General features: G+C 36.6%; 2 protein-coding genes across 2 annotated transcripts in view; one reads left to right on the forward strand and one right to left on the reverse strand.

Annotated features, from left to right (window-relative positions):
• The window catches only part of LOC134679071 (nicastrin), a 246,892-nt gene that overhangs the window by 76,434 nt on the left and 151,255 nt on the right, over positions 1-19,203 (reverse strand). The gene's annotated exons all lie outside the window — the stretch shown is intronic.
• Positions 1,924-17,226, forward strand: LOC134678117 (uncharacterized). Its single transcript, XM_063536567.1, has 16 exons — positions 1,924-2,183; positions 2,687-2,935; positions 3,345-3,521; positions 4,859-4,996; positions 5,479-5,631; positions 5,984-6,222; positions 6,587-6,656; positions 6,849-7,111; positions 7,580-7,658; positions 9,349-9,474; positions 10,463-10,687; positions 11,194-11,233; positions 11,593-11,736; positions 12,416-12,572; positions 13,423-13,606; positions 16,052-17,226. Exons 1-16 carry the CDS (start codon positions 1,966-1,968, stop codon positions 16,860-16,862), a joined length of 3,273 nt encoding a protein of 1,090 aa, XP_063392637.1. The 5' UTR covers positions 1,924-1,965; the 3' UTR covers positions 16,863-17,226.

Here is a 19,203-nt window from a genome sequence, read left to right on the forward strand (position 1 = left end):
CTACGGCCGGGGACTTTTGATATGTTCACCTACTAGATAGTCCAAATAAAGTTAGGCACATAGTTAAAAATTGTGTTTCAAGCCTTTTTTGAGAATTCGTTACCTGGCCTAATTTTGAGTTATTTTTTGTTATCATCAGCGAATTTTTGGTCACAATTTGCCGCCCCTAATATCTCGCCGCCCTAGGCCCGGACCTACTATGCCTTATGGGAAATCCGCCACTGCTTGAATCCCTTTTGTTCCGGTTTTTTACCACGGCTTACTAAACGGAGCCTGGTGGTGGTGGTGTCGGCTCGTCAAATCAATGCTCTGATTTAGCGCAGGCACCAGTTTTCTTTTTAAAACACACTTGTTTTTATATCTCAGATACTGAAAAGTGACTGCGATTGACAAAACTGCTAAAACTAGTTAAGAATCTGCCCAATACAACTGTAATTTTAGTACTAAACAAGATACGAGTCTCATTTATGTACTGCCTAATCTGTGCAGTCCAACAGTTATTAAAACCGGGTAGATCGGGTAGAAATTGGGCAATAGAACTGTAATTTTATCTGGGATATATTTCACCCATTGTAAACTTGACTTGTAATGTATGTGTACATTTGTATTATGTACTAACAGAACCTACAAATAAAGAAATATTTTATTAGAAAAAGTTTTATTCAGAACCTAGTAAAGGAACTTACAAATAAAGAAATATTTTATTAGAAAAAGTTTTATTCTTTGTAATCGAAGTCTGAATTAAAATATTCAATGTCACTTTATGTTTGAGCTAGCTTCAAAACGGGTTTACCTTTATTTTGCCGTAAATTTTTCTGCAGATTTTCTGCAGAAGTTACAAAATATGTTTCTTTGAAATGAATAATCGAAGAAACAGAATTAATTGTAACAAAAATGTGTGATTCGATTATTCTATTAATAATTTTCTGTATAACAAAATTCTGCAAAAAATTTGGCGGTAAAATAAGGGCACACCTTCAAAACAACCAGGGATACTCATAGAACTATCTTCATCTGAACTGGATGTGCTTGAATCCGGCACGTAGATTACGAATTCTTGCATATCACCTACTTAGCGGTCTTTTATTCTAGATACCGTAGATACTTTTACACAATCCTGAAAAAGAAATTACATATAAATATGCATAAAATGGCAAGTATCAAGACTATTTGTCAGTTATTTTAAAGATCATGAATGATGCATATTTATGAAAATTAATATATTTTGAATGAATATACTTACCGATTATGTACCAGAGACAAGTTATTTAGGGGGCTTATTAAATAGGTAATTATTTAATATTAAATACAACATCAATACCCGCGAATAGCGGAAACACGTTCCGCGACTTTTTGTAAGTCGATAGTCGGCGTTTAGCCGTTTTCTTCCCGCTGACAAAACCGAACAATGTTAAATATAATTTTCCTTGTGGTTTTATGTACGGTTTTATCGTGTTTTGAAAATATTTTATACATAAAACTTGCGGTTTTTGTTAATAAAAATATACATTGACAGAAGTTTGTTTACTTTTTACAAGACAGGTGTCAAAGGATTGATTGCCATATAAAATTTAAAATGTTAGTTCCCGTTTCTGCCACGACTCTTCTCTTTCCGCACAGACTCTACATCGTTTTACAGTAGGTACATGGCCCTTTAAATGTTTGACATATTAGGTACGTATTGTCCTTAATCCCGCCCTAGGGCGGTAAAGCACCATAAGTACTGTGAAAACGAAATAATCTCAATTCTATCCATGACAGTTCGATTGACCTATTTACTGTCCAGTTACCCTGCTTTCGTACAAATTTCGTAGGTACTTAGTACCTAACTTACCTTCCTATTAAAATAAAATGACAGATCGGTTGGACCGGTTGGACAAATTGTGACAATCGAACAGTAATTTTATAATGGGCTAAAAAGGCTTATGTTACTAATCTACGTGGCCATGTCGAGATTTGCTTGCAATGTTTAATTTGTTTCACATTATGGTGATGTTGTGGTGTTTGACACCGACGCGCGGGCTGCGCAGCGTGCCGCAGTACGCGCGGGACGTGTCGGAGCACTGCAAGCGGCGCGATGCGCTGCCCTCGGTGTTCCTCAGCCGCCAGGTCATGGACGCCGACGCGCAGGTGCTTCACTTCTCCAGGCTGGACGTGCCTTATAGCTGTTTTGCTACTGTAAGGTACTGCAGAGACTGAGGAATCGATTACATGATTTTGTTGTGCGTTCAGATGCTCCGGATCTAGCAAATAGTCAGCGTTTCTCTGCGCTGCTCATTTGATTCACTACCTACCAAGGAATATAATACTCAATACTAACTACTTACTACGCGCACACCGCTTGCCATTAAAGCGAGCCATGCGCCAAGCAGGAGAGCCGCTAAGTTTAATGATCAGCATAATGTGACCAGCGTAATGCCGAGTTCATTTATTGGGTCAACGTAGGCCAATCTAAGGGACGCAGATATACGGAAGAATAAGAGAGCCACATTGATTGCTCCTTCTAACGCATAAGTAACCGCGTCTTTTAAATTTGGCCTACGTTGGCCGCCCAATAAGAGCGCGCACGACCAGCTATAGAACGGCGCATCTTCGCTCTGAACTGAAGACACCTTATAAAAAGTTTTGTTTGTAAAGAAACATTCTTCAATGCATTACAAGTCAACTATCGTTCGTTACTCTACAGAACGGAGCCTGGCCATAGCATAATCATGGTGGTAGAATTGTCGCCGGGCGACTCGCAGCAAGAGTTATGTAATGACGGATATCAGCTTGGAGTCTTCGAGTACACTGAAACGTTCGGCGGGTACTGGGGCCCGATACCCGACGCCGTTCTTAAACAGGACCCGCAAGACCCGGTGTACACTAAGCAGTACACTCTGGCGACTAAGACGACCACGCCTGTCACAACAAGGACTACAGAAAGTACACTTAGGTAACTTTTAACGAGTTTTGGTAACCGAAGAATATTTGAAGGTACCTATAGTCCGAAAAGGTGTAGGTAGATATTTAAAATTGACAATTTGTAGTGTCGTCCCGTTTCTTGGATTTATTTGAAAGGGGTCATCCTTGCCACTACAGCATTGCCACTTTTTAATTTCTACAATATCTTGTCGGACTGTTTTATTTATGACACAAGCCCAAAAAAATAATCAACTCTGGTCCAAGACAGCTTATTTATTTATATTGATACACACGATTAAAATATGTGGAAAGCCATATAATACCCTAGTTGAAAATATTGTGGGGTCACTTTGCCAGTGTACGCCATACCTAAGGCTTAATATATAGTCTTTCATTTATGTCTCAATTATCTCAAAGGCTCAAAATATTTTTCTTTTCAGTACTACTGAAACGACATCGCCAACTTCTAGTAGACCTACAGCTGCGACACAGGATTATATCACGATAGAAGTGCCGTTGGTCAATCTCTCTGCTACTTTGGTACCTGTAGAAACTCTACAACAAAAACCTTTTGATGAAGACGAGTTTTTTGATCAATTTTATGATGTAGTGCCGAGGTTTGTATAAATACATCGAATTGCGAACATTACGTTAATTTATTGTATAGGTATATCCTTCAAATTTTAGTCGCTATATCGCTCAGAGATCGTCTCTCTCTGTGTCCCTCCTGAGTCCCGCCTCAGTGAATCTTAGATAATGTGAGAATGCTATCGGTTAGGTGTCTGAATGATATATAGAACATTTTCAAGATGTTTAATTTAGGTAATTACGTAGGTAATAAATAACTGTATTTGCAACGATTCGTACTCTTAAAATCTCGTAGCATCCCACGTGCACCAATAAGTCTGAGCAAGATACGCTACAATTAATCTTTTAAATTAATATTGGGAGGCCAATAAATTATTTCTTTAGTTCTCAGTCTCTAGGACTTTTTAAATGGCGCTCTTGAAAGGGTTTGCTCTTTAAAGGTGCAAGCGTAGAACTTGGCTACGCCGTAGCTCGTAGCAACCTTTAACAAAAGCGGCCAAGTTCGAGTCGGACTCGCCCATGAAGGGTTCCGTAGCAGCAAGTAACATAATAAAATTGCGGTTTACGATTTATGACGTATTAAAAAAAAACTCCTTACTAGATCTCGTACAAACCAATTTTTGGTGGAAGAAGAAGTGGCCGTGACATACGAACGGACAGACAGACAGATATGACGAATCCATAAGGGTTCCGTTTTTTGCCATTTAGGGGTCATCCATTAATTACGTCACACCAATTTCTAGGTTTTTTGACCCCTCCCCCCCTTGTCACACTTGGTCACATTTGGCAAACCCCTCCCCCCCTAGTGTGACGTCACATTTTTTCTACGAAATCGCCAAATCGAATTAAGTAAGTACCTAAGTATTATTAATATTTTATCAAAATATTTTTGACGATATAAATATTAGTAATTTTATAACCCAAAACTGCTTAGGAAAGAAAATTAAACGATTAAAAACTATTTTCGTTTTAAAAACTTGTTATTTAAATGTACAGCGAACTAAATAATTTAAATAAATTTTCGATTACTGATGAAGTTAAAGTGACGTCACAAAGTTTGTGTCTCCCCCCTCCCCCATGTCACAATATGTCACATTTTTTTGACCCCTCCCTCCCCCTAAACGTGTGACGTAATTAATGGATGACCCCTTAGCTACGGAATCCTAAAACGTGGATTATTAATTATATAACAAATTAACCAATAAACAGCTGCCAAACACCTAGTAAAAATAAGGATAGTATAGCAAGCTAACGTCAAGATTCGTCCTGTAAGTGACTGTTAAAATGTTTTATGAAATTGCTATTTACTCTTCCTAACTCTAGATAGCATTAATATAGTATTAGAGAACAATTACGATCTGTGCAGGCCTGGGCAGCCATACAGGACCAGCATTTTGCCGTTGGTACAAATAGCAGTGAAGGAACAGGGAGGCCTGCGGGAAGCCGACGGACAACCCAGATACGAACTTGATTACGCCGTGGGACCATTTACGCCAGATGAAAGGTTAGTAGCGATAGTGTAGGTAAATGTATGTAAATATTGATTAAGTTCAATACAGATGTGACTGGCCTTCATATTGGGTTTTAGCATTGATTTGTGTTTATTGCGAGCTTATACTTTTGCCACTAAATGAAAGTAGCAAGTAGCGAATCGCAATAAACGCTAATAAATGTGTAAACAGTCCTTAATGTGAAGGCTAGCTAGGTTATCCGTATTGTTCTTACCCGAACAAACAGTTTAGAACAAGGTTCTACAATAAGGTTTAGAAAAGTCGGACCAAAAAATACTGCAGCGGATGTGATAGCCCACGCAGTGCCAGTGTCATTTATACGTCATCATTTCATAAACGTTTGACGTTTAAAATAACACTTTCACTGCGTGGGCTATCAAATCCGCTGCAGACTATTCTTGGTCTGACTCTACCTACAAATGATTATAAATTATTACGGTTTATGTTTATTTGGTGTTATGTTCTTTATGTTTAGGCTGACGACACCTGCACGGTCAATGACATCAAAGCACATTAATACAAATAGAAACAGTAACAGGTGGAAAAAGAAGAAGTTAGCGAACAAGCGCGTGGAACCAAAAACAAACAACTCGCCACGTACGAGAGAACCCGTCGAGTCACGCAAATTGTATGAATGTTCATGCGTGGAAACGAATAAATGACATATAAATGTCTCCATACAAAGTTGCATTCCTCCGAAAAATATACGTGTAAAGTGTAATTAGTGAAAACCGTTCGTGTTAATAGCTTTAAATAATGTATTATAGTTCACATTACTTAAGCCGTCGTGGAACTACAAGCGATGATCATATTTAGATCCATACAAAAATATATCTCTGTAGCCTCGCTAATTACAAGAAACTTTGTATTGAGATTAACAATATTTTTAATTTATTCATCTCTACCCTTAGGTATGAAATATTGCTATACAAATACGTAACTGAAATAGGTTGAACTATGTATATAGATAGTTTCTAAAGTTTCAGAAAAGAATACTCACTCCCAACCATTAACCATAGGCCATCCAAAGACGTTATACTTCCCCAAGAACTAGAAAACAAATACGAGGACAATGAAGAAAAGGAACCAATCAATCTGGTAGATGATGTCATAAAGTCACTTAACGAAAGTGGGGATTTGAAACCACAAGAACAATCCAATGACAGTGATATTATTACAATATTTAATAAGTGGGATAATGGCCACCGAAACTTGAGTGGTAATTATGTACATTTTAGTCTTATTTTATGAGTAGGTATCTTAATTTTTCTGTTTATTTTCTTACATGTATAATTAACTACATGTTATTACATATTAGAAATTCCATCTTCTGATCAATATTATGTATGAAATTAATGTATACCAATAACAGATTTTTGTGTGATATTTAGTTAGAATTGGTTTTAAATGTTCCGAATAAAACTTGGTAGGTATATGAAACGCTTCTTATGTGTTATGTTATGTATGTTGACTACCTGTCAGTGCGAACTATGTTTATTAATGGCATTAAATAATTATATAGGTATTAGATAGAAAAAGAAACTGATGAGTACGGATATATTAACTATGTTTTCCAATTTTAGTTTATTTGGGCCCGTATCCTAATGTAACTGAGATTCCTTTTCGAGGCACAACGGAAAGTGTTTTAAGAAAGTAAGTAGGTACCTATAGGTACATTTAGTAATTATTAAGGTACCTGGTAGACCCTTTATGTTATTAATTAGTTAGTATACGAAACTTTATTTATACAAAATACTCACCTACTTGACTAAATACAGTCGACAAAATTAATATTTTAATTTCTTCGTAATTTAACTTAGATTTTCTTGTTACAAACGTGCTTAGAACTAAAACACAGGACGTGATAGAAAACACTAGTAATATATCCTCAATATTGTCATACAAAACAAACTCACACGAGAAAAGGCAAAGCACTGAAAATCCCAATGGCACAATTCAACTTGAATCCTTAAAGGAAAGAATTACGAAGTCGACAATCGAAAAGGACACAGTGCCATTTTTACCACTTACTGGCGAAAGTGTCGAAACTACCAGCAGTCGAATAATTGGAACAGGCAGCAGTCAGAGCTTTGAAACAAGCCTCTCTGGTACGTTGGCTTTTAATATTAAACTGTAACTTATTACTAACGTCAGGGACGGTTGCACCGAACTGTCTGTCACCGTTAAACAGTTCGCAAAATTTTATTCTATGGGAATTTTCATAGTTCTCTGCTGAGTGATGTTGATCAGTCTGCGAAGTGTGGTGGGTGCAACTGGTGCTTATAAATAAATACTACCTAATAAATGGGTAGATTATGGGTATTAAAATTACATAAAGTAATTATTATACCGTTTGTGCCAAAATAAACCTTAACACATACTAATCAGCAACCATTAGCGTATTGGTCAGTGTCACTGTGTATGGAACAAGACACCATACAGAATGTTCCAAAAAAGTAACGGGAACATGTCTTATTTAAATCGCGAAATACCGCCACGAGGATAAAGTTTAATCTTAGATTGACGCCACTGAAATCGCTGTTTAAGTCGATATTAATAAGAGTTATTATTTTTAGAACAACAAGAGAAACGAAGTAGTTTAAGAGCTACACAACCTTTGACAGATGTTGCCCTAATTCCTCTTATCGCTACAGAGTACGTACGATAATTATTACTTATTAGGTACATAAAATAAGTTTTCTCAAACATGCAATGAAATATTGATGTTATGCTCCTTATAATAGGCTGCGAAGTATGACGTTTCAGGTGAGGCTAGGACAAAAGGTCGTTAATGGAATTTCATACAAATCTTGCAGGCCTAGGCCGGCAAAGTCCTCTTTTTTAATTTTCATTTCAACAGATATTTGTGACACAGCTTCGTGGCATTCATCCACTAAAAAAAACTAGAGGCAGTATTGGCTTTATGGTTCGTAATGACACTCTGCCACTACGCCTATAAAAAAAAAACAATGTTTGCTATAATTTGCAGTTTTATTTGTATAAAATCAACATGAAATTAATAAATAATACATTATTAACCAAATTCTATAATTTTAAATTATAAATTTAACTACACAAATAATTTAAAACATTTTGAAATATTTCATCTAAACGTTAGCGGTAAAAAGGTCTACTCAAACACGCGTAGTCATTTTTTTTAAACTGTTATGGAGGTAAAGTTGAAAAAATTTCATTCTGTTTTATTGGATTTATGGTGCGTTGTTGATTTTTTTACTTTAATATGAGTTCCGAAGAAATAATGAAATTAATATTAATTGTAATCGTAGGTGTTGGAATTGGCAGCGTAAGCAGAATTGATTTTAAATAACTTGCTGCCTCTGCCGCCAAGTCAAAGACGAAGTATGTATATTGGTTTCTTATTCTTATGGCAATTTTATTATTTGAGAATATAAGAAAAATGGCTTACAGTTTATTAGAAACAGTTTTGTGGCATATTTTAAATGAATGTAACTACAAATTCGTCAACACTGTGGAAAATTATACTTATTTACTCCATGCATAAGGCAACGATGTATGTGAAACATGATATCAACATGAACGACTATGTAAACTTATGTGACGAAAACGACAGTCAGACGGATACAAGGTGAAAAAATCAAAGATACATGAAAATATACGGGTAGTAAAAATACACGACTCGTGTAAAACATACGCGTGATAATGATATAGGTACGTGTTGGTTATATTTTGTGTGTAGTTTACTTTTAGTTTTTTCTATAAATAAAGCTTGGGTTTCGTGGATTTTTTATTTTATTTATTTCATTGCATGTTTGAGAAAATCACTATACATACCTCGGCGGGAAATGGGGTTGCCCGCGCTCAGACCTATCCGGCCTCGCTTCGCTCGACCGTCTATATGACTTCGGCCGGCAACCCCTTTCGTCCCGGCCTCTGTAGTAATGTACTACTATTTTAACCAGCCATCAATAATTAAGTAGTTATAATAAAGACAGCAGTTGACTAACACTGTAATGGAAAGAAGGAGGGAATAGGTTATATTATACGTACAGTACAGTTGAGGAATATATGGAATAAATAAATGTTTGAGGACAATTTTACACAAATCGATCTAGCCCCAAACTAAGCAGCGCTATGGGTATTTTCTATGTAATTATCTACATACATATGTTTCCCGTGATTCAGGAACAAACCTGGAATCGAACCCGGGACCATCGGCCTCATAGGTATGGTCACTACCTAACTACAAGGCCAGACCAGTCGTCTAAAGTCCATTAGATTTTAGTTATAAAATGTATATATTGCCTACCTTAACTCAAGTATATATGTATAAGTATGTTGGTGACTGTAATTAATTCATTTCTAGACGGTCTATGTCGGGGACGTTGGTTGATCACGAGTCTTGGGAAAATGTGGTCCAATCAGCGCCAGTGATGGCCGGATTACTGAACAAACATGGCTCCGAACTTTTAAAACCACAGAGCAAGCGTAGGTATGAAATATGTAGCCAAATAGTACCTGCACCATCCCACTAATCCGGGGTTAAGCGGTTATACCGTTAACTCAGTGTCAAAGAGTGACTGGTAGCCATGGTAACTCTAGGTTATACTGGTTAACCCCGGGCTAGTGGAATGGTGCTAGCGCTAAGGGGCTTAAGGTATCTACTGGACTCTGATAGCCGGTAGTAATAATAATATAGTGGTAATTACGAGTAGATAATGAATCCATTCAATTTCGATTACTATGGCATTATTTGATTAGCCCTGAATAGGTTCGAATCCCGGGTTTTTTCAGTAGATTCAACAGTGAACAACTGAAGAGAATATTCTTCGTTATTTTTTTTTGCCACGGGTACTTAATCACTATATAAAAGCAACTGAACAGCATGCGGTTTAGCATAAACGGATGTTAGTTTACAATTGTATACCTAATTAGAGTTGACGATTATTTTAGGAACTAAATAGGACACGTTTTGCTATTTCCAACTTAATTATATTAATTAGCCAGTAGCCACATTACTCATTATTGACTCGCTAGTCGCAAAACCGGAATCTGCCCTCTATGAAATTTAAAATGCCTTTGTGTTTGAAGAAAAAGATGAGATTTCTCACAGGCATATATACCTAAATTTTAAATATCATAATTATTTAATTATACGTGCAAAATGTGTTATACTAACCATAATCACATTCTGACTCGGCTAAATTTTATTATAAATCACTTTTCTAAAGTAACAAGCGTACGTAACACAAATATTATTAAATCTTTTCAACGCCAATTGGTTCTAGTTGCCAGGTACCTAATAGTTTTAAGGCGTAGGGTCAAGGCGTGAACAGTGGCTCGACGCAAACAGTGGCTCAGTCGCCCAAATATCGTTATAAACTGGAGCACCCTTACAGTCTGACAAAAAGAGAGTAGAAATTAAAAAGTGGCAATACTGTAGTGTCGTCCCGTTTATGCCTGGTTACAATGGGTGACAGTGTACGGCGGAGGCGGCACATCTCGGTGATCATGGTGGACGACGCTCGGCCACACCGGCGCCTCACCACGAGCTTGCCGGCGCTGCAGGCGAGCGCGTTCAACGCCATCAACATGCACGAATTCGCGCGACTCATCGAGCTCCCGGACGACCAGGCACTTATTCACTTAACTGTTTATTATTTTATGATCCGAGCTTTAGCTCTGTCACTCACGACTCCGAGCATGTTAGGCATAGGTATATTGCTTTAATAGTAACGATTGTCTGCGTGAGATTTGGTTTAGGGAATTGAACTTTATTTTGTACAGAGGAAGGTTGACCTTACAGAAAACCAATAGAAAGTAAATATGCAGTCGATATGCAATAACGCATTTCGCGGTGCATTTTATGTGCCAACTTGCTTTGCACTGCGACTTCCCGGTCGTTGTAAAATAAGATTACTAACAATGTATTATCATGCCGCGATCAGAAAGGGATTAGAAATAACAGATTTCCATACACTTACGTCAAAATCAATATGGATTGACAGCTATCTCAATCCCTTTTTAATTGCGATTCAGTAATACCTGCCTAGACTATTTTCAATATTATGCTGATGATGCTTTTCAAAATAAACTTTAGGTAATAGAATAAAACCGAATTCACAAAACAGTTTGAAGAACAATTTAAATTATTTACAACAAACTCAACGAAAAAGATGCGTAACGTGGAATACCTACGTGTCGAGTTCAGATCTGGACATTATCAGCAGTTCAACTACATCAAATGCCTGGTTATTGATAAATAATACAAAAATCACTGTTCCCTCGATTCCTCATCGATCCCATCATCAGAACTGAATTATGGCAAAAATTGGTTAAATAATAATTTACAAAATCGGTTGAGAAATGACGGAGTTCTGAGGTAACTAAAATAAAAAACTATGATACAACCGAATTGAGAACCCTCCTTTTGGAATTTTAAAGTCGGTTAATAACCGATTTGCAAGACCAAACTGATCCCATAAGTGCCGCGTAAACAAAGTGTTGCGGCTTACTACAACCTCCGACAATTAATGAGATTTTTTTACTATATACATATTTTAGTTTAACTGTGTTTTTAATATAGGTGCACTTTTGTGTTATTTTACAGATGAATAACCACGTGACGATAAAAATGAATCCCAAAACGAGTAAGCAGTTGTTCGACATGTGTAGCGCGTACAACGGAACTAAAACCAGATTCATGGTCTTGTTCAACTCGTCGAGGGTAATACTGAGCATTGAAAACTTTACGGTACGTATTATTTTACATTCTCCAGCATATCAAAAAAATCATTCTTCATGTTCTTATATCGAGATACAGTATGTGTCTGACCATGGGACTTTAATTCCAGGGCTTGATTTTACTCGCTAAACTGAGCTACTTTTACTATGGGACCAACCCTAAAATCAGGGAGTTTTTTTTTTGCTTTTCAAATGTATGAAAAAGTAAAAAATAATTCGGGATTTCGGGGTTGGTGCCATAATAAAAGTAGCTCAGTGTAGCGAGTAGAATCGAGCCCTGGATTTAAAGCCCGATGGTCAGTAACACCCTGTATATCTGTTTGTGCCAAAGGGACAGGATTTCAGGTAACAGGTATACCTACCTATCATTCAGGGATTGATTGAAAACTGAAGAACTGAACTGAAGCATGTGAAGTCGGGTGAAGAACCGATGAAACGAGAAGAAGACGGTTACATTCGGATGGCAACTGCAGCCACTGATTAACTGCTACGACTTTGTAATATCAGAACAGTAGGTAATGCAGCCGCAGTTGCCTTCCGAATGTCACCTTAACACTTTTGATAACACGTAACGCGCGTGAACAAATGCGATATTAATCCAAATTTAACAAGGCTTATGCAAGCAAAGATGGCTTGGGAGTCTAAAAAAAAGATGATACTTTGTAATACCGTATATTGTATATGTTTAGATGGCGCACGTCATGGTGGCTCTGACGACGGCGCGGCCGCTGGCGCTGCTGGAGCCGCAGTGTAAGCAGGACCTGGTGGAGTGCCAGGTGGAGGGCACCCGTCTCTGCATCGACAGTACCAACGCGTGCGACGGGATACCCAACTGTGGATCCGCATGTGATTGTTTTTCTGTTTACGACATCCTAGCAAGCTTCTCGAGTCGATGGTTGTTTAGAATCTCCGCCATAAGAGCTTGCGATATTAGCAAGACCGGTTCCTGTGAAGCAGCTGGGGATAGGTAATGCCGTCGAATTACGTCATGGGCAGTTTGAACCATTCGCAACCATCTTGCTAGCACGGTGAACGTGGACGTGTATGTGTAACATGGCAGGGTACACCCTGTATGGCATTACAAACCATAAACTCGAACATCCTTCACTTGACTGTGGAGACTGCATGCCGTAGTCGTGCGGACGTCGTTTCGTACCTGCGGCAATTAAGACATCCATTGTAATTAATTTCTCATTTAGCACTACCTACAGATGACACTGCTTGCTAAGCTCATCAATTCTAATACAGTAACTCCTTAAATGTCTAGATATCTAGAAATGTAATAAAAGGCTCGGTACTCAAATACTCATATAACGCTGAAATTTCATCAATAAATCTTCCTATATTCCTGGTCGATATTTTGAAATAGTTTTGAAACTAAAGACAAGTGCGTAAGAAGTGCAGATTATGAGATTAGAGAGAGCGAGATATAATAGACATACTAATGCAACTCATTATAACTACAATCACGGAATTTGCGATATTTTGTGGTACCATTGTTGCCTCAGCTAACACTCATTAAAATTAGTAGGAGAATGACTGTAACTTCAAGGAGTTCAGAGCTAAAACAATTTTTGGGCATATATGCGTCAATTAATGAGCCCATTAATGAGGCGTATTGCGATCAATACAAGGGCTATTATTGTTCAGTTAAGTGTTTATGTACCTACAATGAACCACCACCTGTTGATATTAGATGCGTACGACGAAGACCGCGTGTTATGCGGCGTGATCGACCGCCAGCGCAGCGTGTACCTCGCCGCGGCCACCTGCCTGGCCGTGTTGATCACGATGCTCTACATCACACACTACTGGCTGAGGATATGCGTACCCAAAGTAGCGGAGGCATTCTTCGTCTACTACGATAGCGCCGACAATGAGTAAGCGTTTTATTTTGCTATTTAGTACATCTAAAGGTAAAGGCAAACACATTTAATTGACCACCAGACCTTGTCGAATCGCAGTAAAGTTCACTAGATAATTTTCACTGAGCTAACGAAGGTACGTAATTTTAATAAGGTAAGTACCCCTATTAACGAGGGGGTTAAGCAAGTTTCCCAAAAAGAGCCAAAAATTAAGCATAAAGCGACGGTGTATGGACCAAGACATATTTTTTTATGTTAGTTTGTTGATTAAAGTTTATACTATTTTAGTTTCTGGCCTTGTTTTAGAAAATTATAAAGGAAAAAATTATTATCAAAACCAAAATGTCGAAATCGCCTATTACCGTGGTAATGGACCACTGTTACCCAAATACCGCGGATGTGGGTTCCTTTTTACGAGGGTAGATAACTCGTTGCATTTTTAGTTCCATAATTACGATAAATATTATTTATTTGACAATAAAGGATAAAATATGGTATATTCAATACCTACGCTCTTCATATTATAAGACTTACTTAATTATTGAATTTAGAATAGAAATAATTGGTTCCTTTAACGCTAAAAACATCGTGGGGTACCCTTTACGAGCAAGTGTGATGCTGTCGAAATTCTTGTTTAATTTATTTATTACCTATTTATTTCATTACTTAATTATTTCAACCGGACGTGGAGGGCAAATTGAGCCAAAACGTTCAAGCTATCACAATTATATTCTCCACAATGCAGATACAAGATCTGTGTAAGTTAATGTTAATGTTGTATGTTTGTGTTGTGTATCTATTTTATATATAACATAAAATATATTTTTCTACTCCAGCACTTCTATTTGTCGATTAAATGACTGCCAGCGATATCTAAACCAGCTACATTTGAAGCGCGGTGCGTAGGGGTCCCTGTCCTTTGTCTATATGATCACAAATATTACAATAGTAATAGTCAAGAGTTGTAAGTATTTAAAAAAAATCTATTTTCTAGGCAAAGATCTAAAAACCAATATTTACTTTAACTTTATATATCATTTTATGTTTGCTGCCTTATAAAAAATATTCTTACGGTACAACATTAGGTCTGAAAATTCTCGGGCCTGTCTTCGGCCCTTGAATTTTAAGAACCCTTTTATTATGTACCTGGTATACCAACGAGTATCAAAAGTATTTTAAGAACCTATTAATTTCGAAGCCATTAAAGTTTTGGGTGGGTCTGTATTAGGTTCTCATACAGCTTATTACCGAGTGACGTCTTTTCTAACCATCGTTAAACGGTTCAATTCAAATAATTTTAAAACTCATTGACGACTAATCAAAATAAATAGTTATCTTGTATTTTTTTAATACGATCAATATGAATGATTCTAAATATTACAAAACAATGGTTAAAATAAACTTTATAACCATACTTCTGTTTTTATATCAATACTTGAACGAGTTTCTCATATAAGGGTTTCTAAGAAAACGTCTGAGAAGGTGTCTAAAATTGTAATCAAAATTAAGATTTCTTGCATAGATTTCATACCACGTTAATACCTCTTTAGTTTTATAGGTGGTTAAATAATTCAATAACATCAAAAGTCAAGGAAATGTGCATTTATATATGAATATAAGATCGCTCGAATCTAAAATACCGTTTCCGTTATTACCGAGGTATACCTCGAAGTTAGGTGTTACACAAAGAAAATGGAACCTAACACCGAGGTTTTTAATTTCCTATTTTTTTCCCTATTGGCGAGCAAATATCGCAAATAAAGTATTTGGGAATCATAAAGATAATAACTAAGAATCAGTATCAAGTCTTAGTCTTTCCATAATATTTACCATTATGACGCTAATCACTAAATAGAATACGCGTTTACTTACTTGAGGTGTTGCGTGTTAGTATGGAGCAACCAAATCTTGCGCTCTTGATACGCTAGTTTACGTTTTTCGACTTGTTTGTGTGATATTTTCGTAGTAGTGTTATACTTATTCGACAGTCAAAAGATAAGGCTTTATTTCTGTGTTCTTAGATTCAAAGAAAGTTAATAAGCTTTCTTATTAAACGCTATTTTGTACATACCGCGGTAATGAATGCCAATTTTAATGGGGTCGTTAATAGGGGTACTTACCTTATGTTGTTTAATAGAAAAGCAAATAAGATCCAGACAGGTTTTGAAGAAAATTATCTACACCTACAAATAAATATTGGTTTATACTCTTTGGTGTTTATACTCTTAAATGAGGTAATTTATTAACTTTTTTTTTATTGGCCTAATTTAAGTACATACCTATATGAAACACTTAAATCAGTAAGAAAATATTTGCTAGATGCTGATTCAAAACTGCAACTCACCAAGCGAATGAATTTACCGAAAACTTTTGGTCTTTTGCTCTTTAACAATAATGAATGATGATATTTATATTTGGTAAAAATACTGTCGCTTAGGTATTTTATTATATTCTTTTCAGGTTGTATTTGGACTCAATTATGCGCTCCCCGATGGATAATGATCGCGACCAATATATGTACAATAGCGCTCTCTTTGACGAAGAGAATATGTTATACTCTCATAACACTCGAAAATCCACAAATATTTTCCAGCGCGCGTTTTCTATTTTCAACAAAATAAGCTTATTTAAGCAGCGGCGACCGTCGAATAAATTAGAAGAAGTGCATGGAGCCGGAAGATCGTTATCTACAGAAGTGCCTCGGAACAACTCATTTACTGAGTCCGAACTGCTCAGTATGATGAGCGACGGCAGAGATCAAGAAGTACAAACAGGAGAGAGTCTAGAAATGGCATATTTAAAAGTGTTAAACTCCTTGAAAGAAAAGGAATCTGACAAGAGACCGACCAAACAACGCCTACCTTCAGTGCATAATGTAGTATTAAGAGATTTTCTAAAAGCCAAATTATCTAGTTCTTTGGATACGAGTTTAGATTCACCCGGACCGTCTGGAAGAAGCGCGGTCCTTGCGCCTTCACCCGGTTTAGAAGAAAAAGAAATTCATAGCACATTATATGATCCCGGCACAAGTAGGACTTCAAAGTCAGAAAAAATAAAATCTTCGGGTAGTGGATCAAAACGGGGTAGGAAATTGAGATTTAATGAGCTCGCTACTTTCATACCCCGGGACGACGAGGAGGGCGACGATCCTACGGAGACGGAAGAATTGTCAACGGGAAAACGATCACATAAGAAAAATGATGATAATAGTTCAGAACATGGAGTTTCAGATTTCAGAAATTTCTTTAGAAAGAAGAAAGATCATAAATAATAACTGTAGTATCTAGTTGATTTACAAATATACATACATATAATTAGTACATACATCTATACTGGAATACATTACGGTAATATTTGATAGGTACCATTTAAACACGGTTTTCGTGGTGGCTCAGGGATTCCATTATATTGAACGTATGTAGGAAAGATGGCAAACTGACGCAAGACTTGCACGTCCCGCACCGCTGTTTCCTAATTAAGAGCAATTGTGGACCGGATAGGACACGTGCCAAAATGTCGTGCCTCTTACGTCATAGTACATTTGTAATAAAAAACACATTAGCAGATGAAACTATTGTCTTTGTGGACAGGCTACTAAAGGTACCTTTACACCGAAAAGTAAATAATGTATAAAAACAAGCTGCAAGCTGTTGGATCTCCAGCATAACATAAATAAATAAATAAAACAAGCTTTGGTTTTATTTCCAATATTTTCCCAACTATCTCTGATCTAATGATTTTAGCAGTCTATGTATATTTAAGTATGTAGTTATGTGGGTGTGTTTGTTTCGAATGTTCCTAATACGATTGAGATTACTAATCCGATTGTGGTGAATGAGGTGACAATCCTTATAGCCGAAAGGCAATAGATCCGCTATAGGTTTTTCAGTGGATTAATTCAGTACAGTGAACTAGAAAACTACATGTTCACCTATTAGTTAGTATATCATTGAGCAAAGAAAATACTGGATGATGTACTTCGGATTATGTATAATTCGGATACGGAACGCATAATACGGATTAAGTAGTTTTGTAAATCAAAATTTTAATTTGGCATAATAATACGAAATGGTCCAGAAATGTCACTTTTGGGCCACGGATGTTGGAAAACAGTTTTAGGACGGGAAATTAAAATCAGAATCAGGTTCCTGGTTTATTTAACTGGAATGTTTATGACATGATACTAATATTATGCACCTGTTATTTTACATTCTCACGTTCACTTTTACGTTACGTTAAGTTTATAATTGAACTAGTGATATACCCTCCGATAATAATTTAGCTAGCGAGATTAGATTTTACTAGCGTGATTGTAAACTTACAGATACATAAATATTTTCAGGAAATTTGACACTATTCTCGCTATACCTAAATTAATACGTCTAAACCGTTATAATTATTAAATCTGATAAGATAATAGATCTAAAATGACACCACGAATCAAAAATTACTAACATAGGTAACATGACGATTATTTTATTATGGGTAGGTATACAAATATTCATCTAACATGACTTTATGTCAGTTCCAAAAAAAGATAAATGTCAGGCTAGTGGTGGGTTACAGTCGGTGCGTGCGAGGTCATTTCAATTGAAGTCAATTAAAGCAATTGAGTCCAATTGAGCGAGCGGCAGATTCTGTGCTCGCTACGTCGCCAGAGAGATTTTATGTGCGACGCCTACGCCCCGTCACATGATTCTTCACATAGACGCCTATAGGTACCTATGAAAACATACATTACATATATACTCGTACCATAAAATCTGTCTTGACGATACAAACTAGGTATTATAGTATATGTATGTCTAAGGACATCAATTGCAAGGTGAAATTACTTAGCCTTTTCTATTGAGAGGTTTGTGTAGGTGCTTAAAATGCACCTATTAAAAAACGATATTTATACTATAGTTAAGTCACCCCTGACTTCACAATTTTTTAAGCAAAAGTGCAACACATTAAAATGTTAGAATAAATGTACATCTTCTATGCTAGGTGTGCATATATGTAGCTGATGAGTTTTGTAACTAGCTACGAAATGCGAATTATTTGTAACTGCCACAAATAATACACATTTCGGGAGATAGATACCCTAAGTAGTAATAAAAATAAATTGAAATAAATATTAAATAGGTAGTGTCCCTCGCGTTACCACCATTTCCCTGTTGATATCCAGCTACATACTGAGATATTAGTATAAGTATTACTCTCTACTGATAATCAGCAACAAAATGAGAATGTATACTGTATTATCATGCCGCGATCAGAAAGGGATTAGAAATAACAGATTTCCATACACTTACGTCAAAATCAATATGGATTGACAGCTATCTCAATCCCTTTTTAATTGCGATTCAGTAATACCTATTGTTATTTGTAAATTCGAAATTATAAGTAAGGAAATAAGTGTCTCCTAATATGTCTAGGGGGCTATTCATAAATTACGTAATTTCAAATAAGGGGGTAGGGGTGTCTGGACATCGGATGATGGTAACATGACGTAGGAGGTAACGGGGTCATTCGAAGCATGATTTTTGGATGATTTTAGGGGGGAGGGTCAAAAATAGATGACATAATTTAAGATACGAGATCTTACTCAGTACCTAGGGGCTGTT

The sequence above is a fragment of the Cydia fagiglandana genome, chromosome Z (assembly GCF_963556715.1).
Source record: "Cydia fagiglandana chromosome Z, ilCydFagi1.1, whole genome shotgun sequence".
Lineage (NCBI taxonomy): Eukaryota > Metazoa > Arthropoda > Insecta > Lepidoptera > Tortricidae > Cydia > Cydia fagiglandana.